The sequence below is a fragment of the Muntiacus reevesi genome, chromosome 9 (assembly GCF_963930625.1).
Source record: "Muntiacus reevesi chromosome 9, mMunRee1.1, whole genome shotgun sequence".
Taxonomy (NCBI): Eukaryota; Metazoa; Chordata; class Mammalia; order Artiodactyla; family Cervidae; genus Muntiacus; species Muntiacus reevesi.
In genome coordinates, this window is record NC_089257.1 from 54,299,134 (window position 1) to 54,317,476 (window position 18,343).

The window sequence follows — 18,343 nt, forward strand, 5'->3', positions numbered from 1 at the left end:
TAAGATTACCACCATTGTTAGCCATGTGCTAACTGGGACTCTGGCATAGTCAGCAGGACTCCGCCAGCCCACAGCAGGAAAAACAAGGCTTACAAAAGGATGCTCCTTCAGATGGAAGCACTAAAAGCACTCTGAATCAGGATAAATGAGGAACCATCCCAATAAACAGTTTGGATTAAAAAAATACATGGATGAGGTGAAAGAGGGCCATGCTCTTCATTTCCCTGTCTGAACGCCTACTTCATTGGCCATAAAATGAGCACATCAAGTGAGATTAGACCTCTTCTAACATTAACAAGTTGTGAATCTACATATTTAAATGATTTTCATCAGGTTTACATTAACTTGATTAGGGAAAAATACATTTCCTTAGATGCAAGGTAAAGAAAATAAATAGCATATATATATATATCACATTTTATTAATCGAGTCATCTGTTACTGGGCACTTGGGTTGCTTCCATGTTCACAAGACAGGTTTTTTTGTTTTTATTTTGTTTTTTTGGCCATATATCACGTGGGATCTTGGCTCCCTGACCAGGGATCGAACCTGTGTCCCTTGCATTGGAACCACAGAGTCTTAACCACTGGACCGACAGGGAAGTCCCAAGACATAGTTTTAATGGGTGGACACATAGGTTAGTTAGGACCTATGGCACACAAAGAACAGTTTTAAGGGAACATCTGAAAAGCTCCCTTGCTCTCCCAAAAACAATCCAAGCTCAGTATCTTGAAAGGACACGGGCAAAGAACATGTACGTCCATAAGCCAGCCTTAAGATAAAGCTAGTATCATCTGGAAAGCAAACTTGAGGGATGTGAAGAAACAGGATTTTTATTACATCATTAAGCATCTAGGTCATGCTACCTGTCATTTTTAAATATATTATCATATATCATTATCAATATCATATCATTATTATATATCATAGGACCCTCATATGTAGGAAGAATGATACAACTCTTATGAAACTATAGTAGGAAGTAAGACTTGAAAGTAATTAGCAGGTTTTATATTAAATATACTATATAAATATATATTCTGTCATCTACCACTGCATCTAATAAAATACCTATGTAGTCCAAACTCACTTATTTGGGTTCTAATTTCTTTGGTCCACTATGAAACTGGACTGGATTGTGTGGTAACACAGACAATACCTGATTAGAAAGGAGTTGGCACTGGCATTGGAGGCAAATAGATTAGAAAGGAGCAAGCTGGAGTCAAGAATGCTCAATAAGAGGTTAAAAAGTCAGGACACTGATGCAAGAGCTGCCATTTGCACCTCTGTTTTCCTCAGATAATTCCACTTTATAAGTCATAAGACTTATAAGGAAAAAACAATAGCTAATGCATATTATTATAGTAGTACTGCTTTTAAAGATACATCTCTGTTCATTTGGTTTTATGATGCTGGGATTCCTGTCCAAACACAGAATTAAATAAGGCTTGGGGGTGAGGCAAACAGCTTGTTCCACAAAACATCTGTGTACTTTCAGCGTCTTTCTGCACAGATGAGGTAGGGCTGGGGTTGCAATGTCATGCCTAACCTGGGCTTCAGGTTTGGAACCAGTTCATGTGGAAAATGCAAATGAAACCTCTGAAGCAATGTTGTGAAAAACAGGAACATTTCCATCCGAGCCAGCTGTTCTCCAAGACAATGTCTTCTCCCTAAACAGAAAGCAGGCATAATAGTTTTTAAATTATTTACCAAAACTTATGTTTAATACATATCTTTCAGGAACTCTGGTATTTAAAGAATGTTAGAGGAAGTTAAGTGGGCCTTAGGAAGCATCACTACGAACAAAGTTAGTGGAGGTGATGGAATTCAGTTGAACTATTTCAAATCCTAAAAGATGATGCTGTGAAAGTGCTGCACTCAAAATGCCAGCAAATTTGGAAAACTCAGCAGTGGCCACAGGAATGGAAAAGGCCAGTTTTCATTCCAATCCCAAAGAATGCTCAAACTACCGCACAACTGCACTCATCTCACACACTAGTAAAGTAATGCTCAAAATTCTTCAAGCCAGGCTTCAGCAATACGTGAACCATGAACTTCCAGATGTTCAAGCTGGTTTTAGAAAAGGCAGAGGAACCAGAGATCAAATTGCCAACATCCGCTGGATCATCAAAAAAGCAAGAGAGTTCAAGAAAAACATCTATTTCTGCTTTATTGACTATGCCAAAGCCTTTGACTGTGTGGATCACAATAAACTGTGGAAAATTCTGAGAGATGGGAACACCAGACCACCTGACCTGCCTCTTGAAAAACCTGTATGCAGGTCAGGAAGCAACAGAACAGGACATGGAACAACAGATTGGTTCCAAATAGGAAAAGGAGTATGTCAAGGCTATATACTGTCACCCTGCTTATTTAACTTATATGCAGAGTACATCATGAGAAATCCTGGGCTGGATGAAGCACAAGCTGGAATCAAGATTGCCAGCAGAAATACCAATAACCTCAGATACTCAGATGACACTACCCTTATGGCAGAAAGTGAAGAACTAAAGAGCTTTTTGATGAAAGTGAAAGAGGAGAGTGAAAAAGTTGGCTTAAAGCTCAACATTCAGAAAACTAAGATCATGGCATCTGGTCCCATCACTTCATGGCAAATAGATGGGGAAACGGTGGAAACAGTGGCTGACTTTATTGTTTTGGGCTCCAAAATCACTGCAGATAGTGATTGCAGCCAAGAAATTAAAAGATGCTTGCTCCTTGGCAAGAAAGTTATGACCAGCCTAGACAGTATATTAAAAAGCAGAGGGAAAAAAAAAAAAAAAAAGCAGAGACATCACTTTGCCAACAAACATCTGTCTAGTCAAAGCTATGGTTTTTCCAGTAGTCATGCATGGATGTGAGAGTTGGACTATAAAGAAACTGAGGGCCAAAGAACTGATGCTTTTGAACTGTGGTGTTGGAGAAGACTCTTGAGAGTCCCTTGCACTGCAAGATCCAACCAGTCCATCCTAAAGGAGATCAGTCCTGAGTGTTCATTGGAAGGACTGATGTTGAAGCTGAAACTCCAATACTTTGGCCACCTGATGAGAAGAGCTGACTCATTGAAAAAGACTCTGATGCTGGAAAAGACTGAAGGCAGGAGGAAAAGAGGATGACAGGGGATGAGATGGTTGGATAGCATCACCGACTCAATGGACATGAGTCTGAGTAAACTCCAGGAGTTGGTGATGGACAGAGAGGCCTGGTGTGCCTTGGTCCATGGGGTCGCAAAGAGTTGGACACGACTGAGCGACTGAACTGAACTGAGAGGAAGTTATGTTCATTAAAGGATTTTCTTAAGCCCCAAAGAATAGAAATGGGCCCTAGCATTTCAGTTCCCAGGGCCCATTTTTTACCTTCTTTTGTCAGGTCATGTACTTTTGTAAGTTCATTAGTTCCGTTCTTTGCTTCCTTTGCAACAGAGCCTGAGATATGCCATGAAAGATCTAAGGTGTGACCCTTAGTTCTATTGACCCAGGAAAAGTTCATTTCATTTCAAATGACTGTATGCGTACCCTTCCCCAGTGAAAAGGTTTCTCCAAGCCATCTTCCATGGGTCTTGTGATCTGTGTACTTTTTCACAGGAGACGCAATATTTTTGGAAATGAGGTATAATAATTAAAAGTCACGAGAGCTTGATTCCAGTTTCACTTCAAATTATGATGCCATTCCTGTCCCTGGGTCTGTTTCTCAAGGTGCCTGTTACTGACTTCCAGCCCTACACACTTCATAAGCAAGAGAGTTTTAAAAGAAACCAGAGCTTCTCATCAGTTCCTTTCTAGCTGCTAAATTATGCCTTGTTTATTTTGAGTAGAAACAGGTGTTAATGACATCTAATTAAACCGTTCTCTCCTTAAGAGTCAATGCTGTTTTCAAAGTTAGGATATTAATTCTACAACAGAATGCTTCAGATTAAGATGTTATATATAATGAATCATCACTATACTTTGTTCTCAAGTTAAGCCCCTGTGAAAAAGCTCTCTTACCTAGGGAAAAGGGAACCAAAGCTTCCTTCTTGGCAAAATATCCACTGCTGTCCAGAAATCGCTCTGGATAGAATATTTCTGGGTCTCTCCAATACTTTTCGTCAAAGTGTACAGAATAAAGATTTGTGATTACTGTTGTGCCTTTAGGAATGGAATAACCACGTACAACTGCATCCTCAGAGGTTGCATGAAAAATCCCTAACGGCACTATGTTACAGAATCTTAAAACTTCATGCAAAACTGCCTCGGTATAAGGCATTTTACACTTGTCATCCCAAGAAAGCTTCCCACTGGGTCCTATAATTAAGTCAATCTCTTTCTGAACTTGTCCTGTAAGAGAAAAAGTGTTCCCATTATTATGCAATTCTTAGAATTATATCTAAAGTAACCTCTCTTTAGGATAAACAAACGATAACCAGCCAACATGGTATGGGTACATTCAGATTCAGATTTTTCATTATCTGGGAGTTCTATTTAAACACATGCCACATATCTTACACAACCAGTACCTAATTGTGAAACACACATTATAGGTAATGAAAACAAAAATTAAATCTAGAATTAGAATAACATTACTCTGATCAAGGAAAAGAAACTTCAAATAAAAAAGACCAGGGCTGGTAATGTTCATTGCAGCACTATTTACAACAACAAAGACATGGAAACAACCCAAATATCCATCAACAGATAAATGGATAAAGTTGTGATACACACACACACACACACACACACATATATATATACACAATGGAATATTACTCAGTGAATTAAAGGGACATATTTGAGTCTGTTCTAATGAGGTGGATGAACCTAGAAACTATTATACAGAGTGAGGTAAGTCTGAAAGAGAAAAACAAATATTGTATATTAATGCATATATTTGGAATCTAGAAAGATGATACTGATGAACCTATGTGCAGGGCAGCAATGGGGACTCAGGGGCTTCCCTGGGGCTCAGACAGTAAAGAATCTGCCTGCAAGGCAGGAGACCTGGGTTTGATCCCTGGGTTGGGAAAATCTCCTGGAGAAGGGAATAGCTACCCACTCCAGTATTGTGGCCTGGTCAATTCCATGGACAGAGGAGCCTAACGGGCTACATACAGTCTGTGGGGTCACAAAGAGTTGGGCACAACTGAGTGATTTTCACTTTCAATGGAGACACAGACATGGAGAACAGATTTGTGGGCATGGGGTTGGGGGTAAGGAGAGGGTGGGACAAATGGAGAGTAGTATGGAAACATATAGACTACACATGTAAATATTCAGTGGGAATTCAAATCTGGGCTCTGTAACAACCTAGAGGTGGGTTAGGGTGGGACGTAGGAGGGAGGTTCAAGAGGGAGGGGACATATGTATACCTATGGTTGATTCACGTTGATGTATGGCAGAAACCAACACAATATTGTAAAACAATAATCTTTCAATTAAAAATAAATAATAATTTTTAAAAAGCCAGGGTTGGGACTTTCCTGGCAGTTCAGCTATAAAGACTACATGCTTCCACTGCAGAGGGTGTGGGTTCAATCCTTGGTTGGGAAACTAAGATTCTGCATACTGCGTGGTGTAACCAAAACCAAATCAAAACAAACAAACAAAAAATCCCCCAAAACTAGGGTTCAGGTTCTGGCTTAGAACTAGAAGGAAGTGGGCAAATCAGTCACTTAGCCTTTTCCCTCATTTATAATACAGGTATTGAAAGATTTATATCTGAGATTTTTACATGAATTAATAGTTTTAAAAACCTTATAGCTATTCAGTACTTCTCTTTTTGGATAGCATAGCAGGAGTTCCTAACTAAAATGCTTTGTATACAGCCAAAGACTGTAAAACATGTGTGGCCCTAAACGTAAGCACAGATCTTAAGATCACGCGAATCCTCACCTTGAATGTTAGGATAAAGGGCCATGAAAAGAACTGCCCACCGTAGCACATTAGTTGTAGTTTCAGTTCCAGCAATGATGAGTTCACCCACAGAAAAAATTAGGTTTTCTTTGGAGAAAGTAGATGATGGGTCATTTTTACTTCTTTCCATCTCATCTAAATAAGCATCAACAAAATGCTGAGGTAACTGCGGTTTTCTGTTGATGGAAGTTTTTTCAATAAGCCTAGAGAGAAAGTCATAGACCACAGCTGCATTTCTAAACAGTTGTTGATGTTTTCCAAAAGGTAAGATGCCAATCCATGGAAAGGCATTATAGAGGAAGACTGAGGCACTGGCAGCTAGTTCCACATTTTCACTAAATAACTCAATCATGTGCTGAAAATCAGTGTCTTCATAAGTGAATCGTTCTCCAAAAATGACTAGATTGGTTATGTTTGAAACAGCATTTGTTACTAATTGTTTTAAGTCAAAAGGGCTACCATTGTATGTTTCAACAGCATCAATGAAAAATTTGGTTTCTTCTAAGATTTTAGATTCAAAAGATTTCTGGCCATATCCAAAACAGCGAAAGCTATTTACAGCTAATTTTCTGTGATCAACCCATCCTCGGCCATATCTGGAATTGAGTAAGCCTAAAAAAAAGAAAAAGAAAAGGGATGGTTAGTAATTTTTCTCCCAATTATCTTTTTACAAAACTATTAAAAATTTTTATTAGTCCTACATCCCTGTATCTAACAGTTAAAAATGCTATGGTGGCAGAGTGGGGTTGGGGAGGAGATGGTTATTCATTCTTCTTCAAATTTTCTATAAAACTAAAACTAGACCCAGCAGTCAAGCCCTATTCTTTACTCCTCAGTAGCCATGGAATACTATAAACAGATAAACTTATCTATACTTCCCTAGGGACAGGCAGAAAAGGCCTATAATCTCCATCACCAGAAATTGAACTATGCTGTGTAATTCAACCTGGGTGAAGTAGGCACGGATGACTTTATTTATTTTTTTTTTTTTTAATTTTTTATTTTTTTTATTTTTCAGTGGGTTTTGTCATACATTGATATGAATCAGCCATAGAGTTACACGTATTCCCCATCCCGATCCCCCCTCCCACCTCCCTCTCCACCTGATTCCTCTGGGTCTTCCCAGCCCACCAGGCCCGAGCACTTGACCCATGCATCCCACCTGGGCTGGTGATCTGTTTCACCATAGATAATATACATGCTGTTCTTTCAAAACAATGGATGACTTTATTATTCAACTTCTACCACAAGCCTATTTTACAACAGACAAATGACTGTGTACGCTATTGGCAACTTTTTATTCTAGACTAAACACATACTTGAAAAATCATCCTTATAGAATTATAAATTTTCTGCTTTAAGAGACTAGATTTTAGAATACAAATTACTCCCATTATAGGCATATGTAACCTGATAATATAACTGGCAGAAGCAAGGATGGCCTGAATGAGGTAGTGGAAAGACTCAATCCAAAAGGAGGTGCTAAAGGACTAAATGTGCTGCCAATTCCCAGTGTGATGGTATCAGGTGGTGGGGCCTTTGGGAAGTAATGAGGTCATGAGCCCTCATGAATGAGTTTGTTGTTGTTTTTTGTTCGCTAAGTCATATCAGACTCTTTTTGACTCCATGGACTGTAGCCTGCCAGGCTTCACTGCCCATGGGATTTTCCCAGCAAGAATACGGATGTGGGTAATTTCCTTCTCCAGGGGATCTTCCTGACTGAGGGATCGAACTGCTGTCTCCTGTATTGGCAGGCAGATTCTTTACCACTATGCCACCAGGGAGGGAAGCCCAACTAGGTCATGAGCTTTCATGAATGAGCTCAGTGCCCTTATAAGAAGGGATGTGGGTGGAGACGATTGCCCTTGGTTTTTTGAGGATACAGGGAGAAGACAGCAGTCTACAGTCTATGGGAAGCAGGCTCTTTCTAGACACTGTTCTGCTAGCACCTTGATCTTGAACTCCATAGCTTCCAGATCTGTGACAATAAATGTTTATTGTTTAAGCCACTCATTCTCTATATTTTTGTTATAGCAGCCCAAACTAAGAAGACAAACATGAAACTCAAACCTCTAATGTTGATATTACTTGCCTTAGAATTTCAGAGTCTCCACAGAACACTCTGCTATTCTGACACGTCTACTATGGAATATTTTCTCTTTAAATCAACTATCAAGAAAAAAAATATCTTCAGCACAAATATTTATGTAACATGTAGTTCACTTGGAATTTCATTTATAATTGGTACATAGGTCTACCTATCATGAAAAATGTCATGATAGTCTACCTGAGGTGCCTATGTAATTCACATTTCAACAACTTTTGTGCAACAGCTGTTGCACAAAATTTGGAACTTATGATAAAGTTAACCATACAAAGGAGGGTCTTTAAGGCCATGCAACGATCTTATATTCCATACTCTCTTTTCTTCTCCATACTCCCAGATGACTATTCACTCAACATGAATGTATTTCTGGAGCTAAAGTGCCAGGGATATATCAGTAAACAAAAGAGGCAAAGATATCTCTTTCTCATGGACCTTACATACTAGTGAGGAGAGTCAAAAAAATTCTTTGGCAAGGTGAGAGACGTAAGAGTGGTCAGGGAAACACTCAGTGAGAAGGTGACATAAGTAAGCATAGAGGATGGAAGTGAGCCAAGCAGATATCCAAGGAAAGATCACTGCAGGTAGAGAACTAGTGCACAGGCACTGAGATGACAGCAAGCCCAAGGGAAATGTATGCATATAGGATACGTGTCTGAAACAAATGCATATGGTTACATATAAGACAGTACACAGGAACCTGACTATAAGCCTACACTGACCAATCTGTATGCCTAGGCATGGGCCAAAGCCACCAAAAAGGGGCCACTTTTTCCTATTCAAACAGTGGGTTTATGGTGGCTCCGATTTCCCAGTTCCAAGTATATACAGTTCAGTGTACATGTATCTTAAAATCACACATGTAGGAAATTCCCTGGTGGTTCAGTGGTTAGGACTCCACACTTTCACTGTCATTTGCCTGGGTTCAATCCCTTGTTAGGAACTAAGATCCCATAAGCTGCACATTGTGGCCAAAAAACAAAAAAACCCACATCTAATTTGCTGTTTTTTCTCTTATTATTTCCTTGAAAATCTTAAGCTGAATACTTACTAATTCTTCATGATAAAAAATAGTCTAAACTATAAATTTATAGTTTCAAAAAACACTTCGGTTCAGTTCAGTTCAGTCGCTCAGTCGTGGCTGACTCTTTGCAACTCCATGGACTGCCGCACACCAGGCCTCCCTGTCCATCACCAACTCCCAGAGCTTACTCAAACTCATGTCAATCAAATCAGTGATGCCACCCAACTATCTCATCCTCTGTCATCCCCTTCTCCTCCTGCCTTCAATCTTTCCCAGATTCAGGGTCTTTTCAAATGAGTCAATTCTTCCCATCAGGTGGCCAAAGTATCAAACTTTCTTCAGCTTCAGCATTAGTCCTTCCAATAAAGAATCTGGACTAATTTCCTTTAGGATGGATTGGTTAGACTTCCTTGAAGTCCAAGGGACTCTCAAGAGTCTTCTCTAACATCACAGTTCAAAAGCATCAATTCTTCAGTGCTCAGCTTTGTTTACAGTCCAACTCACATCCATACATGACTATTGGAAAAACCATAGCTTTGACAAAACGGACCTTTGTTGGCAAAGTAATGTCTCTGCTTTTTAATATGCTGTGTAGGTTGGTCATAGTTTTTCTTCCAAGGAGCAAGTGTCTTTTAATTTCATGGCTACAGTCACCATCTGCAGTGATTTTGGAGCCCAAAAGTATAAAGTCTCTCACTGTTTCCACTATTTCCCCACCTATTTGCCATGAAGTCATGGGACTGGATGCCATGATCTTAGTTTTCTGAATGTTGAGTTCACTCTCCTTTTTCATTTTCATTAAGAGTCTCTTTAGTTCTTCTTTGCTTTCAGCCATAAGGATGGTGTGTCTTCTGCACATCTGAGGTTACTGATATTTCTCCTGGCAATCTTGATTACAGCCTGTGCTTCATCCAGCTCAGCATTATGCATGATATACTCTGCATATAAGTTAAATAAGCAGGGTGAAAATATACAGTCTGTTGTTCCATGTCCAGTTCTAACTGCTGCTTCTTGATCTGCATACAGATTGCTCAAGAGGCAGGTAAGGTGGTCTGGTATTCCCATCTCTTGAAGAATTTTCCACAGTTTGTTGTGATCTACACAGTCAAAGGCTTTGGTGTAGTCAATAAAGCAGAAATAGATGTTTTTCTGGAACTCTCTTGCTTTTTTGATGATCCAATGGATGTTGGCATTTGATCTTTGGTTCCTCTGCCTTTTCTAAATCCAGCTTGAACATCTGGAAGTTCATGGTTCACATACTGCTGAAGCCTGGCTTGGAGAATTTTGAGCATTACTTTGCTAGTATGTGAGATGAGTGTAATTGTGTGGTAGTTTGAACATTCTTTGGCATTTCCTTTCTTTGGGACTGGAAATTCTTTGGGATTGGAAATTCTTTGGGATTACACCCTTTCCAGTGGCATAAGATAGCAGAGTAGAAGGACATGTGCTCATCGTCTCCTGTGAGAACTCCAAAACTACAACTCACTGCTGAACAACTGTCGACTGGAGAATGTTGGATCCCACCAAAAAAAGATACACCACGTCCAAGGGCAAAGGAGAAGCCCCAGCAAGAGGGTAGGAGGGGTGAAATCAAACCCCTTTAGAATCAAACCCCTTACCCACCAGAGAAACTCAGAGGGCTCAAACACACTTTGTGCACACCAGGACCCAGAGATCCCACAGAGACTGAGCCAGAGCTGTGTATGAGTGTCTCCTGTGAAAGTATGGGCCAGCAGTGGCCTGCCGCAGGGGCAGGAGCTCTGGGTGCAGTAGACCTGGGTATGGATGGCATAAGCCCTCTTGGAGGAGGTCGCCATCAACCCCACCATAGAGCTGCCAAAACTTACACAGGACTGGGGAAACAGACTCTTGGAGGGCACGAACAGAACCTCGTGTGCCCCAGGACCCAGGAGAAAGGAGCAGTGACCCCACAAGAGACTGACCCAGACTTGCCTGGGAGTGTCCAGGAGTCTCTGGTAGAAGCATGGGTCAACCGTGGCCTGCTTCAGGGTCAGGGGCACTGAATGCAGCAGTGCCTGCATGGGACCTTTTGAAGGCGGTTGCCATTATTTTCATTACCTCCATTATAGTTTGACCTCAGGTCAAACAACAGGGAGGGAACACAGCTCCACCCATCAATAGAAAATTGGATTAAAGATTTACTGAGCATGGCCCCGCCCATCAAAACAAGACCCAGATTCCCCCTCAGTCAGTCTCTCCCATCAGGAAGCTTCCATAACCTCTTATCCTTATCCATCAGAGGGTAGATAGAATGAAAACCACAATCACAGAAAACTAACCAAACTGATCACATGGACCCCAGCCTTGTCCAACTTAATGAAACTATGAGCCATGCCATGTAGGGCCACCCAAGATGGGTGGGTCATGGTGGACAGTTCCAACAAAACGAGGTCCACTGGAAAACGAATGGCAAACCACTTCAGCATTCTTGCCTTGAGAACCCCATGAACAGCATGAAAAGGCAAAAGGATAGGACACTGAAAGAAGAACTCCCCAAGTTGGTAGGTGCCCAATATGCTACGAGAGATCAGTTCAGTTCAGTTGCTCAGTCGTGTCCAACTCTTTGTGACCCCATGGACTGCAGCATGCCAGGCCTCCCTGTCCATCACCAACTCCCGGAGTTTACCCAAACTCATGTCCATTGAGTCAGTGATGCCATCCAACCATCTAATCCTTTGTCGTCCCCTTCTCCTCCTGTCTTCAATCTTTCCCAGCATCAGGGTCTTTTCCAATGAGTCAGTTCTTCCCATCAGGTGGCCAGAGTATTGGAGTTTCAGCTTCAACATCAATCCTTCCAATGAACACTCAGGACTGATCTCCTTTAGGAAGGACTGGTTGGATCTCCTTGCAGTCCAAGGGACTCTCAAGAATCTTCTCCACCACAGTTCAAAAGCATCAATTCTTCGGCCCTCAGCTTTCTTTATAGTCCAACTCTCACATCCATACATGACTACTGGAAAAATCATAGCCTTGACTAGACGACCTTTGTTGACAAAGTAATATCTCTGCTTTTTAATATGCTGACTAGATTGGTCATAACTTTCCTGCCAAGGAGTAAGCATCTTTTAATTTCATGGCTGCAATCACCATGTGCAGTGATTTTGGAGCCCAAAACAATAAAGTCAGCCACTCTTCCCCATCTATTTGCCTTGAAATGATGGGACCAGATGTCATGATCTTAGTTTCTGAATGTTGAGCTTTAAGCCAACTTTTTCACTCTCCTCTTTCACTTTCATCAAGAGGCTCTTTAGTTCTTCTTCACTTTCTGCCATAAGGGTGGTGTCATCTGCATATCTGAGGTTATTGATATTTCTCCTGGCAATCTTGATTCCAGCTTGTGCTTCTTCCAGCTCAGCATTTCTCATGATGTACTCTGCATATAAGTTAAATAAGCAGGGTGACAGTATATAGGCTTGACGTACTCCTTTTCCTTTTTTGGAACCAGTCTGTTGTTCCATGTCCTGTTCTGTTGCTTCCTGACCTGCATACAGGTTTCTCAAGAGGCAGGTTAGGTGGTCTGGTATTCCATCTCTCTCAGAATTTTCCACAGTTTATTGTGATCCACACAGTCAAAGGCTTTGGCATAGTCAATAAAGCAGAAATAGATGTTTTTCTTGAACTCTCTTGCTTTTTCAATGATCCAGCGGATATTGGCAACTTGATCTCTGGTTCCTCTGCCTTTTCTAAATCGAGCTTGAACATCTGGAAGTTCACGGTTCATGTATTGTTGAAGTCTGGCTTCGAGAATTTTGAACATTACTTTACTAGCGTGTGAGATGAGTGCAACTGTGCAGTAGTTTGAGCATTCTTTGGCTTTGTCTTTCTTTGGGATTGGAATGAAATCTGACCTTTTCCATTCCTGTGGCCACTGATGAGTTTTCCAAATTTGCTGGCATATTGAGTGCAACCATTTCACAGCATCATCTTTTAGGATTTGAAATAGCTCAACTGGAATTCCATCACCTCCACTAGTTCATAGTGATGCTTCCTAAGGCTCACTTGACTTCACATTCCAGGATGTCTGGCTCTAGGTGAGTGATCACACCATCGTGGTTATCTGGGTCATGAATATCTTTTTTGTATAGTTCTTCTGTGTATTCTTGCCACCTCTTCTTTATATCTTCTGATTCTGTTAGGTCTGTACCATTGTTGTCCTTTATTGTGCCCATCTTTGCACGAAATATTCCCTTAGTATCTCTAATTTTCTTGAAGAGATCTCTAGTCTTTCCCATTCTATTGTTTTCCTCTATTTCTTTGCACTGATCACTGAGGAAGGCTTTCTTATCTCTCCTTGCTATTCTTTGAAGCTCTACATTCAAATAGGTGTATCTTTCCTTTTCTCCTTTGCTTTTCACTTCTCTTCTTTTCACAGCTATTGGTAAGGCCTCCTCAGACAGCCATTTTGCCTTTTTGCATTTCTTTTTCTTAGGGGTGGTCTTATCCCTGTACTATGTCATGAACCTCCGTCCATAGTTCATCAGGCACTCTATCAGATCTAATCCCTTGAATCTATTTCTCACTTCCACTGTATAATTGTAAGGGATTTGATTTAGGTCATACTTGAATGCACTAGTGGAGAAATAACTCTAGAAAGAATGAAGAGATGGAGCCAAAGGAAAACAACACCCAGTTGTGGATGTGACTGGTGATGGAAGTAAAGTCCAATGCTGTAAAGAGCAATATTGCATAGGAACCTGGAATTTTAGGTCCATGAATCAAGGCAAACTGGAAGTGGTCAAATAGGAGATGGCAAAAGTGAACATCGACATTTTAGGAATCAGTGAACTAAAATAGACTGGAATGGGTGAATTTAACTCAGATGACCATTATATCTACTACTGTGGGCAAGAATCCCTTAGAAGAATGGAGCAGCCATCATAGTCATCAAAAGAGTCTGAAATGCAGTACTTGGATGCAATCTCAAGAATGATAGAATGATTTCTGTTCATTTCCAAGGCAAACCATTCAATATCACAGCCATCCAAGTCTATGCCCCAACCAGTAATGCTGAAGAAGCTTAAGTTGAACAGTTCTATGAAGATCTACAAGACCTTCTCGAACTAACACCCCAAAAAAGATGTCTTTTTCATTATAGGGGACTGGAATGCAAAAGTAGGAAGTCAAGAAACACCTGGAGTAACAGGCAAATTTGGTTTTGGAGTACAAAACGAAGCAGGTCAAAGACTAACAGAGCTTTGCCAAGAGAACGCACTGGTCGTAGCAAACATCCTGTTCCAACAACACAGGAGTAGACTCTACACATGGACATCAGCAGATGGTCAATACCGAAATCAGACTGATTATATTCTTTGCAGTCAAAGATGGAGAAGCTCTATATAGTCAGGAAAAACAAGACCAGGAGCTGACTGTGGCTCAGATCATGAACTCCTTATTGCCAAATTCAGACTTAAATTGAAGAAAGTAGGGAAAACCACTAGACCATTTAGGTATGACCTAAATCAAATTCCTTACAATTATACAGTGGAAGTGAGAAATAGATTCAAGGGATTAGATCTGATAGACAGAGTGCCTTAAGAACTGTGGAAGGAGGTTCATGACACTGTACAGGAGGCAGAGATCAAGACCATCCCCAAGAAAAAAAAATGCAAAAAGGCAAAATGGTTGTCTGAGGAGGCCTTACAAATAGCTGTGAAAAGAGGAGAAACTAAAGACAAAAGTAAAAAGGAAAGATATACCCATCTGAATGCAGAGTTTCAAAGAATAGCAAGGAGAGATAAGAAACCTTCCTCAAAAAAGAAAGAAAGAAAGAAAGAAAGCCTTCCTCACTGATCAATGGAAAGAAATAGAGGAAAACAACAGAATGGGAAAGACTAGAGATCTCTTCAAGAAAAGTAGAGATACCAAGGGAACCTTTCATTCAAAGATGGGCACAATAAAGGACAGAAATGGTATGGACCTAACAGAAGCAGAAGATATAAAGAAGAGGTGGCAAGAATACACAGAAGAACTATACAAAAAAGACTCAGATAACCATGATGGTGTGATCACTCACCTAGAGCCAGACATCCTGGAATGCAAAGTCAAGGGGGTCTTAGGAAGCATCACTATAAACTAGTGGAGGTGATGGAATTCCAGTTGAGCTATTTCAAATCCTAAAAGATGATGCTATGAAATTGTTGCACTCAATATGCCAGCAAATTTGGAAAACTCAGCAGTGGCCACGGGACTGGAAAAGGTCAACTTTTATTCCCGTTCAATTCCAATTGAATGCCTTTCATGCCAACAAAAGGCGATGCCAAAAAACATACATTTTATCCTAAATATCCTAAATATTCTATCCTAAATATCCTAAATATTACTCTGATCATTCATTTTCATAATTTCCTAAAAGATCTTCTATTATACTTGTGGTATAATTTCTCCTTTGGCCTAATTATTACTTAGAAGAGTTTTGAAGAAGCTGGAGATTTGCTTTTTAGTTATATTATTGCTTTCAAGGGTCTTCATACTCTGGCCTGATAATTCAGCCTTTTATTTTTTTTAATTTTTTTTTAAAATTTATATTTTTTAATTCAGCCTTTTAAATTGGTGTTTTCTTTGCACAAGTTGATTGGCTTTGCAATTTAATAGTTACTTTTTATCTTTTTCATTTTAAATCTATTTTTTTTAGTCTATGTAACCAAGCTATTGTATTTTTCTTGGAAATGAAGTGTGAAGCTCTCATTAAATTGGAAAAATTTGAAGTTCATAAAAACTCATACTATTATGTATGAAAACAGATGTACGGACATCAACATTCTATGTTAGTCTTCTGTTGCTTTCTTGTCATCCATTCTGTTAACTTTCAGCCTTTCTCTCTTGTTGAATAATCATCTGACACTGATCAAGCCTAAACCATAGAGAATACTAGTCCTTCACACATACCCTACAATTCTTCATTTACATATCATATTAATTAGTAGTTAAGAAAGGCTGTTTCAGGGTTTATAAACTTATAAGTAAAATGATCATAAAATGTCACCAAGCACTCAAGACTAGCTTAAAACATACTTCTGATTCCAGTATGTGTGCACACATATACTTGTTTCACAAAACCTGCACATATTAATATTTGTGCTAATTCTTTAAAACATCATTTACAGTATTTATTAGAACTAGATTACAACAGAAGAATTAGCGTGTAAAATATGAGTGTAATACAGCCTGAAAGTCCTCAAATGTTAGGTTCTAAGACTTAAATTAACTAATTAATGCTTTCCTATTAATCAGTATGAACTTCTGTCCACAATCTTCAGGCACTCTGTCTACCAGATTTAATCCCTTTAATCTATTCATCACCTCCACTATATAATCATAAGGAATTTGATTTAGGTCATACCTGAATGTCCTAGTGGTTTTCCCTACTTTCTTCAATTTAAGCCTGACTACAGTTTTTCCAGTAGTCAGGTATAGATGTGAAAGTCAGACCATAAAGAAGGCTGAGCATGGAAGAACTGATGTTTTCAAACTGTGGTGCTGGACAAGACTCTTTGAGAGTCCCTTGGAGAGCAAGGAAATCAAACCAGTCAATTCTAAAGGAAATCAACTCTAAATATTCATTGGAAAGACTGATGCCAGGCTGAAGCTCCAATACTTTCGTCACCTGATGTGAAGAGCTAATTCACTGGAAAAGACCCTGATTCTGGGAAATATTGAAGGCAAAAGGAGAAGGGGCGGCAGAAGATGAGATGGTTATGGTAATAGCATCATTGATTCAACAGACATGAATTCTAACAAACTCCAGGAAATAGTGGAGGACAGAGGAGCCTGGCACGCTGCAGTCCACGGGGTTGCCGAGTCAGATATGACTTTGTAACTGAACAATAAAAATTAATCAGTACAACAGAAACCAATCTCTACTATGTGATTGTTGTTGTTCAGTTGCTAAGTCTGTTGTAAGTAAGCTGTTCAGTCACTACTATGTAATAAATTTACATAAAGTAAGAACTGCGATTTATAATAGTTTAGTAAATTACTAGATAGGTGAAAACAAACATACCTCCCATTTTTGTCATCTTCATGAATAAAGGAAGACATGGTCTGTCTGCAAAAATTTCACTTTGATGAACAAGGCATTCCTTTACTACATCATAGCCATTTAGAACCACAGCTGATATACCTCCAAGATCCAAACTGAAGATCTTTGAGAAGAAAAGAAAAACATTTAAATGGCAAAATATATTGAGAAATATAACCAGAGAAATCTACATGTACTAAGTTCAGCTCTCCCAGTATTTGTTATTTCTTGAAAATACTGGCATTTATTACCCAGCTGACTGTTTAGAGTGCCTTCTCTCTATAAGGCATATCAAGTACAATGATTTTATTATGTATTCAGTGACTCAAGACATAATCTTGTAAATGGTGTAATGAAAACCAGATTCAGGAGGTCTGGGTTATACTTTAAGCTTTGCCATTAAACAGATATAGGACACTGGATAGAACCCTTAATCTTTTTGGGCTTCGGGGCTGCTATAGGAAATCAAGAAATACTTGAGTTATATGCTCTTTTAAAATTCATTCCAACTCAAAACAGTTAATGATATCTCAGAATCTCTGTTTATTCCAAGAAAAATTGAGGAGGTGACTCCATCTATATATCATTTATTATTCTAGGTTTAGGTAGGGGAGGGGATTGTCAAAGGCCCAAGAGGCTTTTGAAGCTGAAGACAACTTTTGTTGGGGCCCGGGATATGTAATCCCAAAATATGCCTCAATGGCACATTAATTATTTTGAATTAAAAGTTACTGAAGAAATGTCCAACACAAAAAGGATACTCCAGGGAGTTCCCTGGTGGCCTACTGGTTAGGACTTGGAACTGTCACTGCTGTGGTCTGGGTGTGATCCCTAGTAGGGAACTGAGATCCTGCAAGCCAAAATAGAAATAAATAAAAACGAGGGACACCTCTCTCTTTGTATCTCCCTGAAAGTAGGAAATAAATCTCTCATGTGAAAGGTGCAGTCTTTGCATATGGAGGAGGTGTTAGTTGCTTAGTTGTGTCCCAGCTCTTTATGGCCCTGTGGACTGGGCCCACCAGGCTCCTTTGTCCATGAAATTCTCCAGGCAAGAATACTGGAGTGGGTTGCCATTTTCTTCTCCAGGGATCTTCCTGACCCAGGGACTGAAGGTGGGTCTCCTGCATTGCAGGCAGATTCTTTACCACCTGAGCCACCAGGGAAGCCCTAGGACCCCTTACTGCCAATTACCAACGATAAGAAATTTGGGGATGAGGAGCCTTTTTAAAACAAATCTTGTTACTTCTTTAATTTACTACCCAATCACAAGACCTGTTTAGATTCTTCAC

General features: G+C 39.8%; 1 protein-coding gene across 17 annotated transcripts in view; it reads right to left on the reverse strand.

Annotated features, from left to right (window-relative positions):
- The window catches only part of CYP2R1 (cytochrome P450 family 2 subfamily R member 1), a 224,352-nt gene that overhangs the window by 198,217 nt on the left and 7,792 nt on the right, over nt 1–18,343 (reverse strand). For 11 of the 17 annotated variants that reach the window (XR_010664398.1, XM_065944525.1, XM_065944530.1 and 8 more), the window contains exons 2-5: nt 17,037–17,178; nt 5,868–6,500; nt 3,987–4,316; nt 1,550–1,670 (exon numbers count right to left, since the gene is read on the reverse strand). Coding sequence is in view for 16 of the 17 variants with exons in the window: in XM_065944525.1 (XP_065800597.1) it covers nt 1,550–1,670; nt 3,987–4,316; nt 5,868–6,500; nt 17,037–17,178 (1,226 nt within the window). In the remaining variant the exon portion in view is untranslated. Of the gene's footprint in view, nt 1–1,289; nt 1,671–2,792; nt 3,719–3,986; nt 4,317–5,867; nt 6,501–17,036; nt 17,179–18,343 lie in introns of those variants that run through there. The other 6 variants (XM_065944536.1, XM_065944535.1, XM_065944531.1 and 3 more) reach the window with 5 other exon arrangements.